The 18,363-nt window shown below is 47.7% G+C and overlaps 1 protein-coding gene across 8 annotated transcripts in view; it reads left to right on the plus strand.

The window, feature by feature from the left end:
• Positions 1-18,363, plus strand: part of LOC118394081 (autism susceptibility gene 2 protein-like) — a 419,650-nt gene that overhangs the window by 365,538 nt on the left and 35,749 nt on the right. For all 8 annotated transcript variants that reach the window (XM_052461709.1, XM_052461708.1, XM_052461714.1 and 5 more), the window contains one exon: positions 7,525-7,573. In XM_052461709.1, the coding sequence (XP_052317669.1) occupies positions 7,525-7,573 (49 nt within the window). The remainder of the gene's footprint in view (positions 1-7,524; positions 7,574-18,363) is intronic.

Below are 18,363 nucleotides of genomic sequence, written 5' to 3' on the forward strand. Positions count from 1 at the left end.
ATGTGAAACAGGAATATCACTGCACAGGTTCACTTAACTGGCACTGATAGCTTGCCCAGTTCCCTAATTCAAAGGGAATTTAAATCCGGTAATCTGATTTAAGCAACTCTGACTGTCATTTCCTGCCTTTACAGTTGAGTTTTTCTTCCTTTCTTTTTGATTTATTCGATTTCCCTCAGTCCTTATTTTTCTCCTCTTCCCTTGGTTAAGGTTTTCATTTGTCTACCCCCCTCCAGGTACCAAGTACTGTGAAATATGTCATGTCCGTTTTCCTAATTTCTCTTTATCTGGTTACGGTGGCCCCAGGAGGCTGATGGTAGAAGTGGGGGCTGCTGCCGCTGTGATTTGTGACCCTGCCTATCTCTGGCTGCATGGGGCTTTAATGCCATGCCTCTGTCCTCCTCCTGCTGATGAAACAGGCCCTTGCACTCCCCTGATAGGCTGCTAATTTATATAATAAACTGACAGGCGGCCATGATAAGGGCTAGCAACTGCTCCTCAACAGCAGGGAGGGAAGGGGAGATTGGTGTGTGGGGGTGATGGTAAAGGGGGAGTGGTGTCTGAGATACAGGGTAATATTTTACACAAAGCTCAAGTCTCTCTCTCTCTCTCTCTCTCTCTCTCTCTCTCTCTCTCTCTCTCTCTCTCTCTCTCTCTCTCTCTCTCTCTCTCTCTCTCTCTCTCTCTCTCTCACATTTACTTACCCTGCCACTGTTGCTAGGGAAAGGAAGACCATGGAGTCGTCTCCCCTGCGCACACACAAACACACACTTGACTTTTGTATTTATTTGTTATCATGCAACTGATGTTGATTGCGGCATTGTTGGGAAAGAGCAAGCTAGAAAGGCCTTTCACTGTACTTGTGCATGTGACAATAAAAACTTGAAACACACACACACACACATCATGGCTGGCTGTGAAAACGGCACCGTGTGCAGGGGGGACGACTCCATTTTGCAGAGTCACACTGTGGAATGCATTACTATGTTAATTGTGCTCGAGGTGTAGGGAGGCTCAATATCTAATGGTTTCTGGTTGACAGTCATGTGGGAGTGTGTCTCTGTCTTCTTTACACTTCTGGGTGTGTATGTGGAGGGGTGTCTGTAATCTTGCCGCGCCACACCTGTTCTGACTGGTGGGGCGTCCTACCTCTCTCCCTCCCTCTCTCCCTCCAGCCCCCCGCCCCCCTTCCCTCCCCGCTAACCCTGCCTATCTGCCTGACAGTGTGGGGGAAATGCTCGCGGGCTTATGATAAACGACCACTCGGGAGGTCATTAAGTTTGTGGAACAGAGGAGGAGTATAAGAAGGACAAACGAGCGTAGATCAGAGGAGGGAGATAATTAATTTGGTGTCCCTGTTGAGGTGCGGTGGCAGACAGGCAGGCGGGCAGGCCAGTCATGTATGGCTGAACACAGCAGCAGCCACTCCAGTCTCAGATCCACCTTCACGTTAGCTGCTGTATCAGTCCCACCGCCTGACATTTCGTTTTCTACTGCTACTGTACTGCATCTAAGAGTAGGGAGTGCTGATCTAGGATCAGGTACCCCTGTACATGTAATATTAATCATTATAATCTAAAATGCTAAACTTGATTGGAGATCAGCAATCCTACTCTGAGACGCTATGAATTCGGCCCAGGTATGCCAAATGGCGAGCAAGCAAGAGGGTTGGGGTTAGAGAGTGATTTCACTTTATGCGTGGTTGTTGCTGAGGGGAAATATTTATCAAAGCAATGGCTACCCTGACATGATTGTTACATAAATGGCAGATGAAATACGACCTTTGTGGCGGCTTTGGATCCAGTCCAGGCTCTTAATGGCAGAATGGCTGTAAGGGGGATGAAGGAGTCAGGGGAGGTGGCTGGAGCCAGAGGGTGGGTAGAGGAGGCAGGAGGAGGTGGCTGGAGCCAGAGGGTGGGTAGAGGAGGCAGGAGGAGGTGGCTGGAGCCAGAGGGTGGGTAGAGGAGGCAGGAGGAGGTGGCTGGAGCCAGAGGGTGGGTAGAGGAGGCAGGAGGATGTGGCTGGAGCCAGAGGGTGGGTAGAGGAGGCAGGAGGAGGTGGCTGGAGCCAGAGGGTGGGTAGAGGAGGCAGGAGGAGGTGGCTGGAGCCAGAGGGTGGGTAGAGGAGGTGGCTGGAGCCAGAGGGTGGGTAGAGGAGGCAGGAGGAGGTGGCTGGAGCCAGAGGGTGGGTAGAGGAGGCAGGAGGATGTGGCTGGAGCCAGAGGGTGGGTAGAGGAGGCAGGAGGAGGTGGCTGGAGCCAGAGGGTGGCGAGAGGAGGCAGGAGGAGGTGGCTGGAGCCAGAGGGTGGGTAGAGGAGACAGGAGGAGGTGGCTGGAGCCAGAGGGTGGATAGAGGAGGCAGGAGGAGGTGGCTGGAGCCAGAAGGTGGGTAGAGGAGGTTGGAGGGGGTGTTGGCCGTTGGGTGACAGTGGAGGAGGAGAGTATGTGTCGGAGCAGGGTGACAGTGATGAAACACCAACCCGGGACGCAAATTAACAGAAGTGTGTGGCGGGTGGTGTGGGGAGGTGGCGGGTGGGCAGGGACAGAGTGGGGCTGCCAGGGTAATTGAGAGCTTGGTTGTCTGTGCCAGCTAGCGTGCCCCCTCTGAGTCCCCCCCCCGCATATCTCTCTCTGCTCCCTCACCCGCTTTGATAAATGAATGGTCTGTGAAGTGGATGCTCTGTGATGTGCAGTGTTGCATCATGTCATGGCCGCCCAGTGCCCACACCTCCAGACAGAACAGGAGGGGTAGTGACACACCCTCCCTGCCCTGCCTTCCCTCTCCTCTCCCCATGGATGGATGGTGGTAGGTGGGTTGTACCATGGGAGGGATGCAGGGGGATGTTGGAGGAACATATGGCTGAATGGTTCATGCATCAAACAGCACTGCAGGGAATATGGTGCATATTGATTGGCTTTGTGTAAAAAAGAATCCAGACTTTAGGCTCAAAGGGAGAGCAGAGGCAATAAGGCATCATCACTATCGATCAGTATCGGCCCATAGATGAAATACAGTAAGTTTGTTCCCATGTCTTTGTCAGCTAAACCCACTGCATGCATTTGGTTGGAGTGTTATAGGCCATAGCTGGTCTGTGGTGGTCAGTGGGTGTTTGTTACATGCTTCCGAAAGGGATTGGGAAGGATAGTCAATGTGGAAAAGAGCATCTGCTATGGTTGAAATATAAACAGTCAAATGTGAAAGTTTGTGGGTTTGGAACCACAACAGAATCCCTCGCACAGCTCCAGCAAAGCCTCTTTTTCATATTCCGCATTTAAACAGTCAAATGATTTTACAATTCGATTCTGTACAAAATGTACCCAGAGATTATTTTCACGAGGACGATGAGTAGAGTTTCTGCTTGGGTCTCTATTTGGCATTTTGTTCTGGTTTTGTTTTCTCCCTAACCACCACACATACCTATAGCCCCCCTCCTCCTCCCCCTCCTCCATTTGGAAATATCTAGCTCAGTGTTCAGGAATGCAAAGCACGCAATACGAGCTGTAGATCAAAGGTAAGGCTTCGCCCCGGACAGATCGTTTGATATAAAGCACTGGGAAATTGGTCTCTCAGCAGTATTTTCTAAATGAGGTTAATTGAATGTGGGTAATTGCTGACCTTCCTGTCTTTGTGAAATCACATCCTTAACTGATCAATGCCTTTCATAAATTCATGGCTGAAGGTCATTCTGTTGATTACCTTTCTACCCAGCCCGCTACAGAGCTACAGCCAAAGCTCATTAGCTTCATTGTGCAGAATTTAGTGGAAACGTTTTTAATGCTTTTTACAATTGCTAACCATTTGTTATATTTCTCTGCAGTGACAGCAGATGTAGAAATGCCCCACTACATTAAGTGTCTCACTAAATGTTGGGTATTGGTTTTCCCGCTCCCTCCCTCTGTGTGCTATTATCAGGAGATTTATGCAGCCAATACGTCAGACGTGTACTGGGAAGTTGAGGGACTTGTAACTAATGGTGTAATTCGTCATTTGGCATTCCCTAAATCTTGGAACTATGGTGCTGCGTGTGGCTGTTTGGGGAGTTAGCACTCCGTTGGTGGGATTACACGCCCCTACCCCCCTCCACCGCCTACCTGCCTCGTTCCCTCTCTCTCTCGCTCTCCCCACACCAGGCCTGGTGAGGAAACGAGAGAATTTCACAGCTGCTGTGAGCAGGCCCCGGCTGAGGCCTATGACCTCCTTGTTGCATTTTTGTCCGTTTTTCTTTCTCTCTTTTTTCTCTCCAGCAGGCAGGCAGCATGTTTCCTCAGGGAGCCCTTGTGTGGCTCAGAGGAAGCTGAATCATAAAGCATGGCTAATGAATAGAATAGAGAAGGAAAGCTAAAGCCTGCTGACGGCTCTCCTGAGAGAAGGCCAGGCCACGAAGCCTCAGGCTCAAATAGCAGACTGCCCCAAAGGTCAGGCTTCCTGCGGCCCAGTCCAAGGGCTTTTGGCTCGCAGCAATGTGGCTTGAATTTCCTTTGTTTTTAAATTGTTAGATTTCCCTGTTTCCTTTGGAAAACCTGGCCTTTGGTTGGTGCCCCCCTCTCCTTTCCTCCCCTCTCCTCTTTTTCAGTTCTCTTCTTTCGTTCCCTGTCTGTTTTTTAATAGTGGCCAGGGTTCCCCTCAACAAAGAGAGTGTGATTCAGTTATTTTATACATGACCTCTGCGCACCGCAACCACAGGCGCAGAAACTGCCAACAGAACAGCCCTCTGGAAAAATGTAAACTTGACCAAGCTAACCCAGAAGTTCATAGCAACAACATTTTTTTGCCAAAAGCAGACCCTGTTTTGGCATGCCTAAGAACTGCCTTTGTAATTTAGCCTTGTAATTATGAATTACTGACTCATGTGGGGAAGAGTGGATACAAAACAGAGCATTACATCTAAACACTGGTTGTTGAAACAACTAAGTTTGTTGGAATATAAAAACAATTACCTAGAAACAGAATTCTCCTTTACTGAACACATACGGATACAGAGGTCTTAGTCCGGCCCACGGGTGATTTGAGTTTTTAAAAAACACAGTTCGGGGGAGGGAAACAAACTCGATGTACTTTAAAATGACTAAATCAAATTGGAACTGTGTAGACATGATAATCGACCTATATTCATTCTGTTTCTTGACTGTCCAGCTCGCTAACATTCACTAGACAGTCAGGTAGTGTCGAATATTCCAAAAAACAATGGATAGAGGACTATTTTTTGCTAGTTTTTGCTAGTTTTGCTAGCAAGGAAATATAATACATCTTCAGTGCGGCCATCCGGGCCTCGTTAAAGACCAAATGCGGCCACTGGGGCAAAATGAGTTTGACACCCCTGTTTAACATCCAACACAGGTAACCTAGTGGTTAGAGCGTTGGACTAGTAATAGTTGTAGTTTCGAGTATGACCAAACCATTTTGTTTACATGGCTGTGTGTGCCTCTCCGAGCTCCCAGCACCCAGACCTCGACCCAGCTCCCGTGTCCACTTGACAAGCATTCATTTCTCCTGATCCATATTTTCACACAGGCCCTCCAGGGCAGCCGGTGATTCAGACAGGCGGACGGGTGGCGAGGCTTGCTACATGGAGCGTTTAATGTGGGAGCGCTAGCTCACAAAGAGCGTAGTGTTGCAGACGCCCTGGTTCTGGGAGAATGGAGGAGGCCAATGCAGAACACTTGTCTTTTTCTCCCCTTCACCAACAGGGTGGAATGCCACACGACAACACTGCTACTGAAGCTAAGGATTCACTTCTACCTCTGCCTTGAAAATACACCATGCCCTTATACTGTACCATACCTTGACTGGGCGTTAAAGAGTTATTGGAGCACTTTAGAGGCTGGAGGAGCACTGTTATAGTTTATATTAAAAGAGAGGGTGTCTCCACATTAACACTTTAGTCTAGTGTTCAGTAAAGGTGGTAGCAGTGTCTAGATTGGAAGGTATTAGAAGAAGAGTCTTCAGAACACTTGAGCAGACTGAGAGAAGCCAAGGAGCGACATCTGTGTTTACAGTGTGTTCTCCCTCTGATTCACTGACAGTGCTTTACATATGTTCTCTTTGTGCTGTGTAAACTACAATGATGGCAGTTAAGGACACTGGGGCCCAATGGATGAAGCATATGCTCAGTTTTAACAGCTTTTCTTAGTCCTGGCGAGGAGGGGAAACAGTGATTTACACCAAGACTGACCTCGTGGGATAAGGAAGATGTTCCGTGTTAATATTATCTTTTAAATGCATACTTTTGTCACCCTCTCGCAAAATAGCAGGTTGTCTGTGGTTGATTTATGACTCCAGAGCTGTGTTTAAAAGTTCTGTGTCTCGCCGGCCGGGTTTGATGTGTATTTTTGTTCAAATGTATGGTGTGTTTTCTTTCTGGAGAGGCTTGCCAGAATCTCCACATACATCTGACCAGGGAGGGAAGCCCAGTGTTTAGTCTACACGTCTCTGCTGTCACTTCATAGTCAGATGCCTTTTTCCCCTTCCAGCTTTTTGTCTCTGACCATTACTCACAGTGGTGTATTTGCTCGACTCTCAGGAGGAACTCGCCTCTTAACAACTTCTCTCAACTGAACCTTTATAACTGTGGAAATGATATAGTAGTGATTTAATGCAGAGTTGGATAAAGCAAATATTTAATGTAACATTTTCTCCTAAAATCATATTTTGACGACAATGATTCAATAATGAAAAGTATTACAGTGTGGCTTTTGAACGAGAGTTAGATTCTCTCCGATTTACAATTGACGGTTGAGCAGCATTAGCTTGTTGTGGTCGTTCGTTGTGTTGTGTTGTGGTCGTTCATTGTGTCGCGGTGTGGTCGTGTGTTGTGTTGTGTTGTGTGTAGGGTCTTTGTACGTTCTCAGCTCCTGTTAAGAACCTGCAGAGGATGATCCACCATACAGTAGTGCCCTCTTCTCTTCCTCTTCTCTTCCTCTCCTCTCCTCTCCTCTTCCTCTCCTCTCCTCTCCTCTCTGACAACCTCATGTGCTGTGAGTATGAGTGGGCTGGCTGGCTCTCAGGTGGCACAACAGTGCCCCCTAATGTTACCTTGGCTCTGTCTGGACTGAAAGAGTTCAGCTCTGCTTAGAGAGAGGGCCGTTGTGAGAATAAGGAACTCAGTCAGGTGCAGAGAAGGGGCTGCTTCTCAATGAAGCAGATTGAAAACAAGTCAAGGAGGCACTGTGATGATTATCTATGGGTGAAGTAGAGTACAGGAGCTGTATTGGAACGGAGAGTTGTTGTGTCCATATACATAGGTTGCAGTAGATCAGTGGAAATATGTCTGTTGGACCCAATAGAGACATCCATGTTAGCCATCTTGGTGGTCCCAAATGGAATAGAATTAGTGTATTATAATCATGAACATTTAGGCGGATGTTTTTGAAGGATCCAACCCCGTCCTCTATTGTGTCGTGAGTGCAATGCAGTTTGCCACGTTCTCTGAGGTGTCCCACCTTCGTCTGGAAACTACCAATGTCTTCCACAGAGGTCATCCATCTAACCAGACTATTAATGTTTCTCTGTTCTCTTGTCTTCCAGGTATCTGATGTAGGATCCGAGAAACTATTTTCCCCCACTACACCCAAAGGTAAGACGTTTGTTCTTCTATAGTCACCACAAACCATTTCCCCCCTGTGTGGTCCGCTATCGTCCTTATAGATGACATTTCAACGAACACCAAGGCAGTTTATAACATGCCAACGATGTCTTCTGATTCGAATCTGATTGAGCACAAATCAGAACATCCACATTTGTATATTTTCTTCCCTGTGGAACTGTGTTGGGACACCCAACCGAAGGCCGACATATCTCCCTTCCCACACACAACATTCAGGCTCATTAGAGTGGATTTACAGGCTCCGTGCCACATGCTCCCAATCCATAAATGGGAAGATCCCCCCAGGCTACAAGGCTTCTGACAGCAGGCCAGACAGTAATGGCGGCCAGAGGCCAGGACAGAGGAGGGATGAGGAGGGAGGGGCCTGAGCCTCTCAGTCGACATAATCACAGGTCCACTGGGAATTGACGGAGGGTTTAGGGGTCGGAAGAGTGTAGGACAGGAGTACTGCACCTGTACTCAGGCTGAATAGGGAGCTGGTGTAAGGATGTGGAGGCGGGCAGGGGAGCGGAGGGGTGGACAATCCCCTGCCTGATGAAAGATAGCAGTATGTAGTCCACGTCCCCCCCCAGGGCAGGAACCAGACCCATTAACAGATGCCGCATGATGGATATTGTGTAAAATGGGGCCATTTTCAGGAGGAGATAGAAAGAGTGCATGTCTGCGGGCCAGCTTGCCTTGGATAGATTAGGACCCAGCCTGTTTTATGCCTGAACAGAAACAGTAAATTACAACTTTCAGACATTACAGTATGGAGCTCATGATTTTCAAAACAGCCAGGACACATGTCCAAGCCTCGAGTGTACTACCGTCGTTGTCAGTTAAGATTGTTGTTGTTGGCCGAGTTGCTGGTTTATCACATGCACACACGTGCAGACACACACACACACACACACACACACACACACACACACACACACACACACACACACACACACTGACTCTCTCCCACATCCAGTCTGGAGAGGGCCTAGCTGTGTCAGTGGGCAAGCAGGTCTTGGGGAAATCCTGCTAATGTGAATCCCATTCCATGTCCAATGCACACCATGCGGACCCAGGGATTAGGACTGGAGAATTACATCCAGGCAATCCCATCAGAGGTCCCTGCGTGTTTGTCACAGGGATCAACGGCACTGTGTGTGTGTGTGTGTGTGTGTGTGTGTGTGTGTGTGTGTGTGTGTGTGTGTGTGTGTGTGTGTGTGTGTGTGTGTGTGTGTGTGTGTGTGTGTGTGTGCGTGTGCGTGTGTGTGAAAGTCCGGCAACAATAAGGGCACCAGATTAGGATTAGGATGAAAAGGAAAAGCCAGGGGATGGCTCTGGCTGGATCATCTGATTCAGTGATGAGTGAGAGGTTATTATCGTGTTAGCTGCTACCATTGCATGCAGTCCCTTTGCCAACGTACTGTAATGGATCCTAGTTTTAGGTCCTCTGTGTGTGTGTGTGTGTGTGTGTGTGTGTGTGTGTGTGTGTGTGTGTGTGTGTGTGTGTGTGTGTGTGTGTGTGTGTGTGTGTGTGTGTGTGTGTGTGTGTGTGTGTGTGTGTGTGTGTGTGTGTGTGTGTGTGTGTGTGTGTGTGTGTGTGTGTGTGTGTGTGTGTGCATTAATGTGTGGTTCATACATGTGTTTGTGTTACCCAGGCCTGTGTGTAGAATGCAGAGCAGCCTGGGGGATGTTTTCCTCTAGTTTACCATGCATTGTATCTATGTCCTATTACCAGTCTGCCACTCAGTCCTTAGGGACCAATCTACATTCTACAGTCCTCTCAGCCTCTGATCACTGGGCCTACACAGTTCTTGGCTCCGAGAGATTGGGCGCACTCACACACACACACACACACACACACACACACACACACACACACACACACACACAGTTGGTAAAGCACTGAAAGTGCTAATGAGCATTTTGACTAATTTCCTGCATTTTGACATTTTGCTAGTTTCTGACAATTTCACCTTTCATTAGTCATTTTAGATGAGCTGCATCATCACCTAGTTGACAGTCAGACATAGTAATCATTGAAGGCAGTCAACCACAATAATGGCCTTAAAGGGATACGTCAGGATTTTGGCATGGAGGCCCTTTATCTTTTTCCCCAGAGTAGGAGGAACTTGGATACCATTTTTATGTCTCCACGTGCAGTTTGAAAGAAGTTGCTAACTAGCGCTAGCGTAATTGCTAACTATGTTAGCGCAATGACTGGTATTCTATGCTATCTGCTAGCATGCTAGCAGATACCATAGATTTCCAATCATTGCACTAACGCTAGTTAGCATTGGCTTGCGAAACTACCTCTAATTTTTCTTCATACTGGACAAAGAGACAGAACAATGGTATCCACGAATGCATCTGACTCTGTGGAAGTAGATAAAGGACAAATGTATCCCTTTTAGTAACACTCAGAAATCCTAACAGTTTTTTTCCTCATAATTTGCTAGAGCATTTCTTCTTCTCTGTATTACTACCTCCTTCACAGCATCAATGCAGTTTTCTTTATGCTATGGAAAACAGTATTCTTCAACCTTCTGGAGTCTGACCTTAGTGCATGACTGCGGTGCTTTCAATGATTAGGTAAGAAGGTTCCGGTAGCTACCAGCTAGCTCCAGTATGGTAAAGGACAGACGTTACCTAACCGTTATCAGAGTTGTTGTTAAAGCTTCGTCGTGAACTTCCTGAGACCTATTGATTTCTTGAAGGAGAAACACTGTCTTAAAGTCTTGTGTGGGGCTTTGGGGCATTGCATTTATTGAAAGAGATCTGGTTGCAGTTCAGAGTTGACATTTCTCAGTTCTTGGAAGGCGAATAAAAAGCTAAATGTAGCTGCTGAGGACGTATGGGTTCTGCCACCAGGAGAGGATAAACATACTTCGTGGGTACTTACGAAACCCAAGCAGAGCTCCTATGGAAAAAGAGAGCGTGACATACCACCTACCTACCATAAACTGGAAACATACAGAGACGCTAGTGAAAGCAGGAAATGTCTGAGGGGAACAGCACTCTAGTTCCTCACTCTGCCTGGGAGGCCATTTTGGCTCTGTCGTGTCTAACAGGGGTTTCATGTGAGTGGACAGACGAACCCAATTTGTTCCCTGAGCCAAACCAGGGGCATCTTGGGATAGGTGGGGGAGAAAGATTGGTGAAAACCCATTTCTGAAGTGGATTTGTGCCCATATAATCCTGATTAATTTTGACCCGTTGTGCTCATTTTAAACAGCGCATTACAGTAAGCGTGAACACAGCGAGCTTCGGGCTAAACCAGGAGCTTAGCGGCTTTGAGAGGCTTAGCAGCAGATGGCATTTTAAGCTGGACTTAATAAATTGTTTCCATTAAACTTACCGGCCCACACATACTGGATTAGGCGAGCGGAACAAAGGAAGGAGGAGAGCGAGAGAGCAGAAGAAGTGGTGGAAAAAACAGCCACCACCACCACACACAAATGACACTCCATGTAACTGTTACTGTAGCCACGGTTAAAGGTAGGACATGGTTTAGGCTACTGCTGCTTGCGTCACGGAGGTGGAATCCACTGGAGTTGGATGTAGACATCAACTCGTCACGGATGTCAGAGACTAATTAGCTTAATTGACATGAGGGTAAACAAATAAACAAATGAATAAACCATTTAGCTTCCCCTGTGGAGGATTTAGCTTTGTTTATCCATACCTGTTCATATATAAACAACCATACAATACAAACACCATTATCCAGAGGAATGGTATTCAGAATAGATTTTTTTCCTAGCATTTTTCATATCCAGAATTCTCAGTACCAATGTTGAGAACCCATTCCTTGTGGGGCTGAAGCCCCCCCTCTCTCTCCCTCTCCCTCTCCCTCCCTCCTATGAGCTCATGGTAGCTCTCTAAGCCCTCATTATGTGCTACACAGCCCAGGGTCCCCGTGTCGAATCACTAATCAAGCGGCCTGTCTGCTCTGCAGCCCTGCCTGCCACTCAATAGGTGCTGAGTGCCCTTTGTTCCTGAAGGCTGCTGTTTGCTGCATGTCAATAACAAGGCTATGGCTTGGGTATAGCAGCCTATAGGTCCACTCCACACACAGCCAGGAATATAGAATAGAGTCAGTCATACCTCTTGCATACACGAAGAGAGAGAAGAGACTAGAGAGGGGGAGGTTGGGTGGGTCAGGGGCAGGGAGAACACGCAGATGAGAGTGTGTTTGTAATGCACCAGGCGATGCTCCTCTGGCCAGGTCATTGTGATGTTGCTAACCTCAGCGCGGTGGCGGCACAGTGTTTGTGGGCTTTCGCCCATTTAAATAATGACCAGCTAATCAGCTTTGCAGGCTGTTGAGTCTGAGTGGAGGAGTGGAGCGAGCGCGTAGGAGAGAGTGGCTGACTGGGCCAGGCAGAGCTGGGCTGGGTTGGGGGCAGACAGGATGCGTAATAGTGAGAACGCAGGGAGGGCGCAGGGGCTTTCTGTAGCCCACGCAGCCAGATTACAGGGCTGTATTAAATGCAGCCGTCACTGCGGAGGAATCTTAAGCCCGGTAAACCTCACTGCGGTACCTACTCTGATTGGTTTTGACGAAGCGCAGCTTGCTGGAAATGCTTTCTTTATCACGGCCTGATGGCCTGTATTGACAGAACACTTATGTCTGGGCGCTCGGGGGGGTTCGTCGTTTGGCACATAGACCACAGACACACTGTGTACTGTGCCATGGGGAGCTGGGTTGTTCCAGAATTGCCATGCTTCAGCTGGATGTTGCTCCCATAGAATAGAATGATTATCTTTCTATGGTTCCGCCGTCACTGCTCTCCCCACACTACCACCTCCGTAGTTATTGTCGAGCCTGCGCTAAAGCTCATTTGTTTCCCTGATTCAATTTAAATTTTAAACAGGAGTAAATCCTTTCAGAATGCCCAGGCCATTAATATGTTTCTCCCTCACTGTGCTGTCTGTCGCCAGCCAGGGACAAAACAACATCACTAGAATCAGTGGGGAAACCAAAGCGTGTTTGTGTTTGTTTCTTTATTAATCCCCTCAGCTATTATTGTTCACGGTCATAGGAGAGCTTATGAGCTGGGTGATGATTTGTTTTTGGAGAAAGCGCCTGTTATTAATGCTCCTTTTATTGATAGTGCTAATGCTGTTTGTGCAGTCGTCCCTGTCAGAGAGATGAAAATGAATAGAGGGAGCGCTGCGGAGATAAGACACGTGTTTAATTATTAATTGAGCCATTACTGACAGAGATTGCCTTTTTTGATTTAAGGCAGGAAGCTGGCTTCAGGGAGAGAAAAAGCAATTACAGAATTCCCAGCCTGCACTGCAGCTGCCCATTGCTCCGCCGTGCGAGAGCGGAAAAACACACCGTGTTAAACCGTCTTTTTCCATAAATTATTTTAATTCTTCTTCAATATTTATAGCGTTTTAAATGACGACGACATTGTCATGTTCTATTCATAGGGAGAGGCAGGCAGGCAGGCAGGGAGGGAGGGAGGCAGGGATACGGGCGTGCCAACAGGACTAAGCCACAGCCACAGCACCTCTCTGGTCGCTCCTCTCCTCTGCTCTGGAAGACACCTGGAGGGATTTGTTATGTTTATAATACAGTTTAGGAAATGATGTCAGAACGCAGCACAAGATATTTGTCCTGTTTTTCTGTCATAAATATACTAGGTGTTTTTTTTTCAATGTCCATTTTCTCTCAGGCTTTTCTAGAAGGGCAATTAGTTCCCTTGCAACGTCAATGCTGGTATGTCATGTGATCCCACAGTGCTTTGCTAGTTGTCCCCTTTAGAGGGTATTTTAGTTCCATTAGAAAACGGACTGCTCTGTGCAAGACCTCGCTCTTAATGATATATTAACTTAGCTCCCGTGTAGAGTTGCGCTTTGCTAAGTGGGGACTTGCCGTCCTAACATTGGCCCCAAGCAGATATTTAGCTACTGCACCTGGGTCATGTTCAGTAGGCACGAAACTGATTAACATGGTATCTAATCCAAAACTAAATGTTATTTTTTTCTTTGCAAAACACTTTTTAAACGTTTCCCCACATTCTAATAGAGTGCATCTCTAGACAGAAGCTGCAGTCATGCCAGTCCCTGTCATCCCTGTCCTTAAAGAGAACAGCCAGGCTGGCAAGAAACCCAACACCTGTCCATCATCCTTATCACTGACTGTCGTCAGTGTCAATGGGTGGCGCGGGGCTGTTGTGACAGAGAGTGGGCGTGTAGTTGAAGGCTTTGTGATTAGGCCTTTCTCTGTGCAGCTGTCTCAGTGGTTTATTGACTGAATATGGATCCAGCTATAGTGCAGTTGAAGAGACAACAGCTAAGGGAGCAATTACTAAGTCACTTGTAGCCACCACTGATCTTTTCTGGAAGGTGGTTTATGAGGGCTGTGTGATGTCTGGCCATACAGCTGCCGAGCATATTGTTCAATATATTGTTTTTGTCATTGAATGATAAAAGGAATATAATATGCTACCAGGGACCAGTGACTCGGTCTATAAAGAAAAGTGGTCAGATGAAGCAGATGCTAAGCTCCAGGACTGTTTTGCTAGCACAGACTGGAACATGTTCCGGGATTCTTCCGATGGCATTGAGGAGTACACCACATCAGTCACTCGCTTCATCCAGGACATCATCCCATGAGTGACTGTACGTACATACCCCAACCAGAAGCCATGGATTACTGGAAACATTCGCACTACGCTAAAGGATAGAGCTGCCGCTTTCAAGGAGCGGGACTCTAACACACTTACAAGAAATCCCTCTACGCCCTCCGACGAACCATCAAATAGGCAAAGTGTCAATACAGGACTAAGATCGAATCCTACTACACCGGCTCTGACGCTCGTCGGTTGTGGCAGGGCTTGCAAACCATTACAAACTACAAAGGGAAGCACAGCCGAGAGCTGCTCAGTGACACGAGCCTACCAGACGAGTTAAACTACTTATATGCTCGCTTCGAGGCAAATAACACTGAAACATGCATGAGAGCATCAGCTGTTCCGGACGACTGTGTGATCACGCTCTCCACAGCCAATGTGAGTAAGACCTTTAAACAGGTCAACATTCACAAGGCTGCTGGGCCAAACAGATTACCAGGATGTGTACCCCCGATCATGTGCTGACCAACTGGCAAGTGTCTTCACTGACATTTTCAACGTCTGTAATAACAACATGTTTCAAGCAGACTACCATAGTTCCTGTGCCCAAGAACACCACCAAGGTGATCTGCCTAGATGACTACCGTTCCGTAGCATTCATGCCTGTAGCCATGAAATGCTTTGAAAGGCTGGTCATAGCTCACATCAACACCATTATCCCATAAATCCTAGACCCACTCCAATTTGCATACCGCACCAACAGATCCACAGATGATGCAATCTCTATTGCACTCCACACTGCCCTTTCCCACCTGGACAAAAGGAACACCTATGTGAATATGCTATTCATTGACTACAGCTCATCATTCAACACCGTAGTGCCCTCAAAGCTCATCACTAAGCTAAGGACCCTGGGACTAAAGAGCGCACTCTGCAATTGGATCCTGGACTTCCTGACGGCCGCCTCCAGGTGATAAGGGTAGGTAACAACACATCCGCCACACTGATCCTCAATACGGGCTCAGTCCCCTCCTGTACACCCAGTTCACAACTGCACAGCCAGGCACGACTCCAACACCATCATTAAATTTGCTGATGACACAACAGTGGTAGGCCTGAACACCGACAACGATGAGACAGCCTGTAGGGAGGAGGTCAGAGACCTGACCGTGTGGTGCAAGGACAACAACTTCTCCCTCAACGTGATCAAGACAAAGGAGATGATTGTGGACTACAGGAGAAGGAGGACCGAGCATGTCCTCATTCTCATCAATGGGGCTGTAGTGGAGCAGGTTGAGAGCTTCAAGTTCCTTGGCGTCCACATCACCAAACGACTAAAATGGTCCAAGCACACCAAGACAGTCATGAAGAGGGCACAACAACACTTTTTCCCCCTGAAAAGATTTAGCATGGGTCCTCAGATCCTCAAAAGGTTTTACAGCTGCACCATCGAGAGCATCCTTGCATCACTGCCTGGTATGGCAATTGATCGGCCTCCGACCGCAAGGCACTGCAGAGGATAGTGTGTTCGGCCCAGTACATCACCGGGGCCAAGCTTCCTGCCATCCAGGACGTCTATACCAGCCGGTGTCAGAGGAAGGTCCTGGGAATTGTCGGAGACTCAAGCCACCCTAGTCGTGGACTGTTCTCTCTGCTACGCACGGAGGGCGGCGCCAAGTCTAGGTCCATGAGGCTTCTAAACAGCTTCTACCCCAAGCCATAAGACTCCTGAACAGCTAATCAAATGGCTACCCAGACTATTTGCATTGCCCCCCAACTTCTTTGCTGCTGCTACTCTCTGTTATTATCTATGTATAGTCACTTTAATAACTCTACCTACATGTACATATCACCTCAATTACCTCGACACCGGTGCCCCCGCACATTGACTCTGTAACGGTGCCCCCTGTCTATAGCCCCGCTGTTGTTATTTACTGCTGCTCTTTAATTATTTGTTATTCTTATCTCATACTTTTTGGGGGGTTATTTTCTTTAAACTGCATTGTTGGTAAGGACTTGTATGTAAGCATTTCACTGTGTGGTGAACACCTGTTGTATTTGGCGCATGTGACAAATACAATTGGATTTGATTTGCTATCTCAGTTGTGCTTGTTATTACAATACAGAGTGATAGATAGTTTAGTGAATATTAGGTTTACTATATTGAATCCACATGCTGTCTTCATCCAGTCTCTGAAACATACAAAACTGTTTTGTGTGGAGCCACTGAGTAGCCTGAGCAACAGAGCCTTTCTGCACCTCCTCCTCCTCCTCCCCCTCTTCCTCCTCCTCTACTCAGACAGAACAGAAGAGGTTTTCATTGTTTCAGTGGCCATCTGAGGACCGCTTTGCTCGATCAGCCATTCCCCCGGCCAGTCGAGACACCGGGGGGTCAGGGTTAAATGGTAAACTGACGCGTGGGCACTCCCATCTTTATTTCCCCTTCACCTTTACACCTCCCATGTGTGAACTTCTGCCGTCAGCGGCACTGCGCAACAAATCAGGAAAACAGATGTGGCGTTGCCGCGGCTGTGACCTCGAGGTGACACTTCTTTACACCTCGGCTGACATTTCTATTTGTGCACACATCCCATCGGCCCACGCTCGGATGAGCTCCGCCACACACCACAGTACTGAAGCACCCTCTATGAGTAAATGCGAAGCAGGCCCATTTAACCATTGATCGGCTCATGTTTGCGAGACAAGAGGGTGAGATATTTAAGCAATAAGTCACCTCACGGAGTGCCTGGACACAGCCCTTAGGCGTGGTATGTTGGCCATATACCACAAACCCGAGGTGCCTTATTGCTATTATAAACTGGGTACCAATGTCATTCAAATACATGTTTTGTCATACCTGTGGTATATGGTCTGATATACCACGGCTGTCAGCCAATCAGCAGTCAGTGCTCGAACTACCCAGTTTATTATGTTTAATATAGCGTTTGTTAGCTAGCGTTTGCTCTGTGGCGGCTGGCAACACACTTTTTGAACAGAGAGAGGATGATAAGTGGCTGGCTCCTATTGGTGATGAGCTGAAAGTATAGACAGGACATAGAGATAGTAAAAAGAACTCAACCCAACCCTACTTAGCTGTGGTCTCCACTGCTCTGTCTGACCGAGCCCCTTTAGGAAGCCCAGTCCTCTCTAACTATCTCACTGTGGCATGGCTAGGCTGTGAGATCAGAGGGTTCCTGATAATGGAAAGGCTCCTTTGGAGATAATCTGCTCTCCCCTGTGGCTATGGGACCAGCTTGTGAGCCATAGAACCACTCTGTCATGTAGACAGAATGCTGTCGTCTCCATGGAAATGAGCCACCAACCAACCAATCAACCAAACCCATGGGCATCTCCGTTTAAGTGACCGTTTCAGTAGGGGGCTGATCTAGTGCGGTGGCACCACTCATCTGAATCCAGTATTATCTCTCCTTCGCCAAGAGAAAGACAATCAGCATAGGCAGAGGTATTTTGCGTTGTTTGGTTGGGAAATGCATGACGGTTGTCTTATCTCTGAAGCTAGTCAGCCTTGAATGTAAAGTGTGCTTTGTTTGTGTGTGGATGCAGCTCGGGCCGCCCCACACTCCTTTTTTCAATCCTTTCTTCCGAGCTGCACTTGTTGTCTAAGCTGAGCTGTGTGTGTTTTTTTTGCTGCTGTGTTTTGTTTGAAGAAAATCCCAGCTCCCAGCTCTGTGCTTTTAGCCTGTCTGTGTTGTGCATTCAGAGCCAATGTTGTTTGCAGATGAGGCTGTGAGGCTGTAATGTTCACTGACAAAGCCAGATGGTGGGTGATTGGGGCAAACATGCAGCTCGGATAATATACAATCACTGGCAGAGGACAGTCAGCAGCCTAGATGGATATTACAAACATGCTTGTAACGGATTTTACGTTTTGGGAAGCAGCTCACACAGGCTTATAAAGATTGGAAGTCCATAGCCAAGAACAGGATGGAAGTGAAAGGGTTTCAATTCCAGGATGGGGCAAGGACATCCATACTCCACACTCTGAGGGAGAGAGCATGCCATAAGGATGCTGTGTGAGATGAGAGGCCACACTAGGGAAGTGAGTCCAAATCAAACAGAGAAATCAGCCGTGGCATATGAAGTATTTTCATAGGAGGCGGGTGGTCCACTTCTGGTATTTGTACAGCACACTGCTAACTCCCCCTCAGCACACTCATCATGTGGTATCGTAAA

This window comes from Oncorhynchus keta, chromosome 14 (assembly GCF_023373465.1).
Source record: "Oncorhynchus keta strain PuntledgeMale-10-30-2019 chromosome 14, Oket_V2, whole genome shotgun sequence".
Classification (NCBI taxonomy): Eukaryota; Metazoa; Chordata; class Actinopteri; order Salmoniformes; family Salmonidae; genus Oncorhynchus; species Oncorhynchus keta.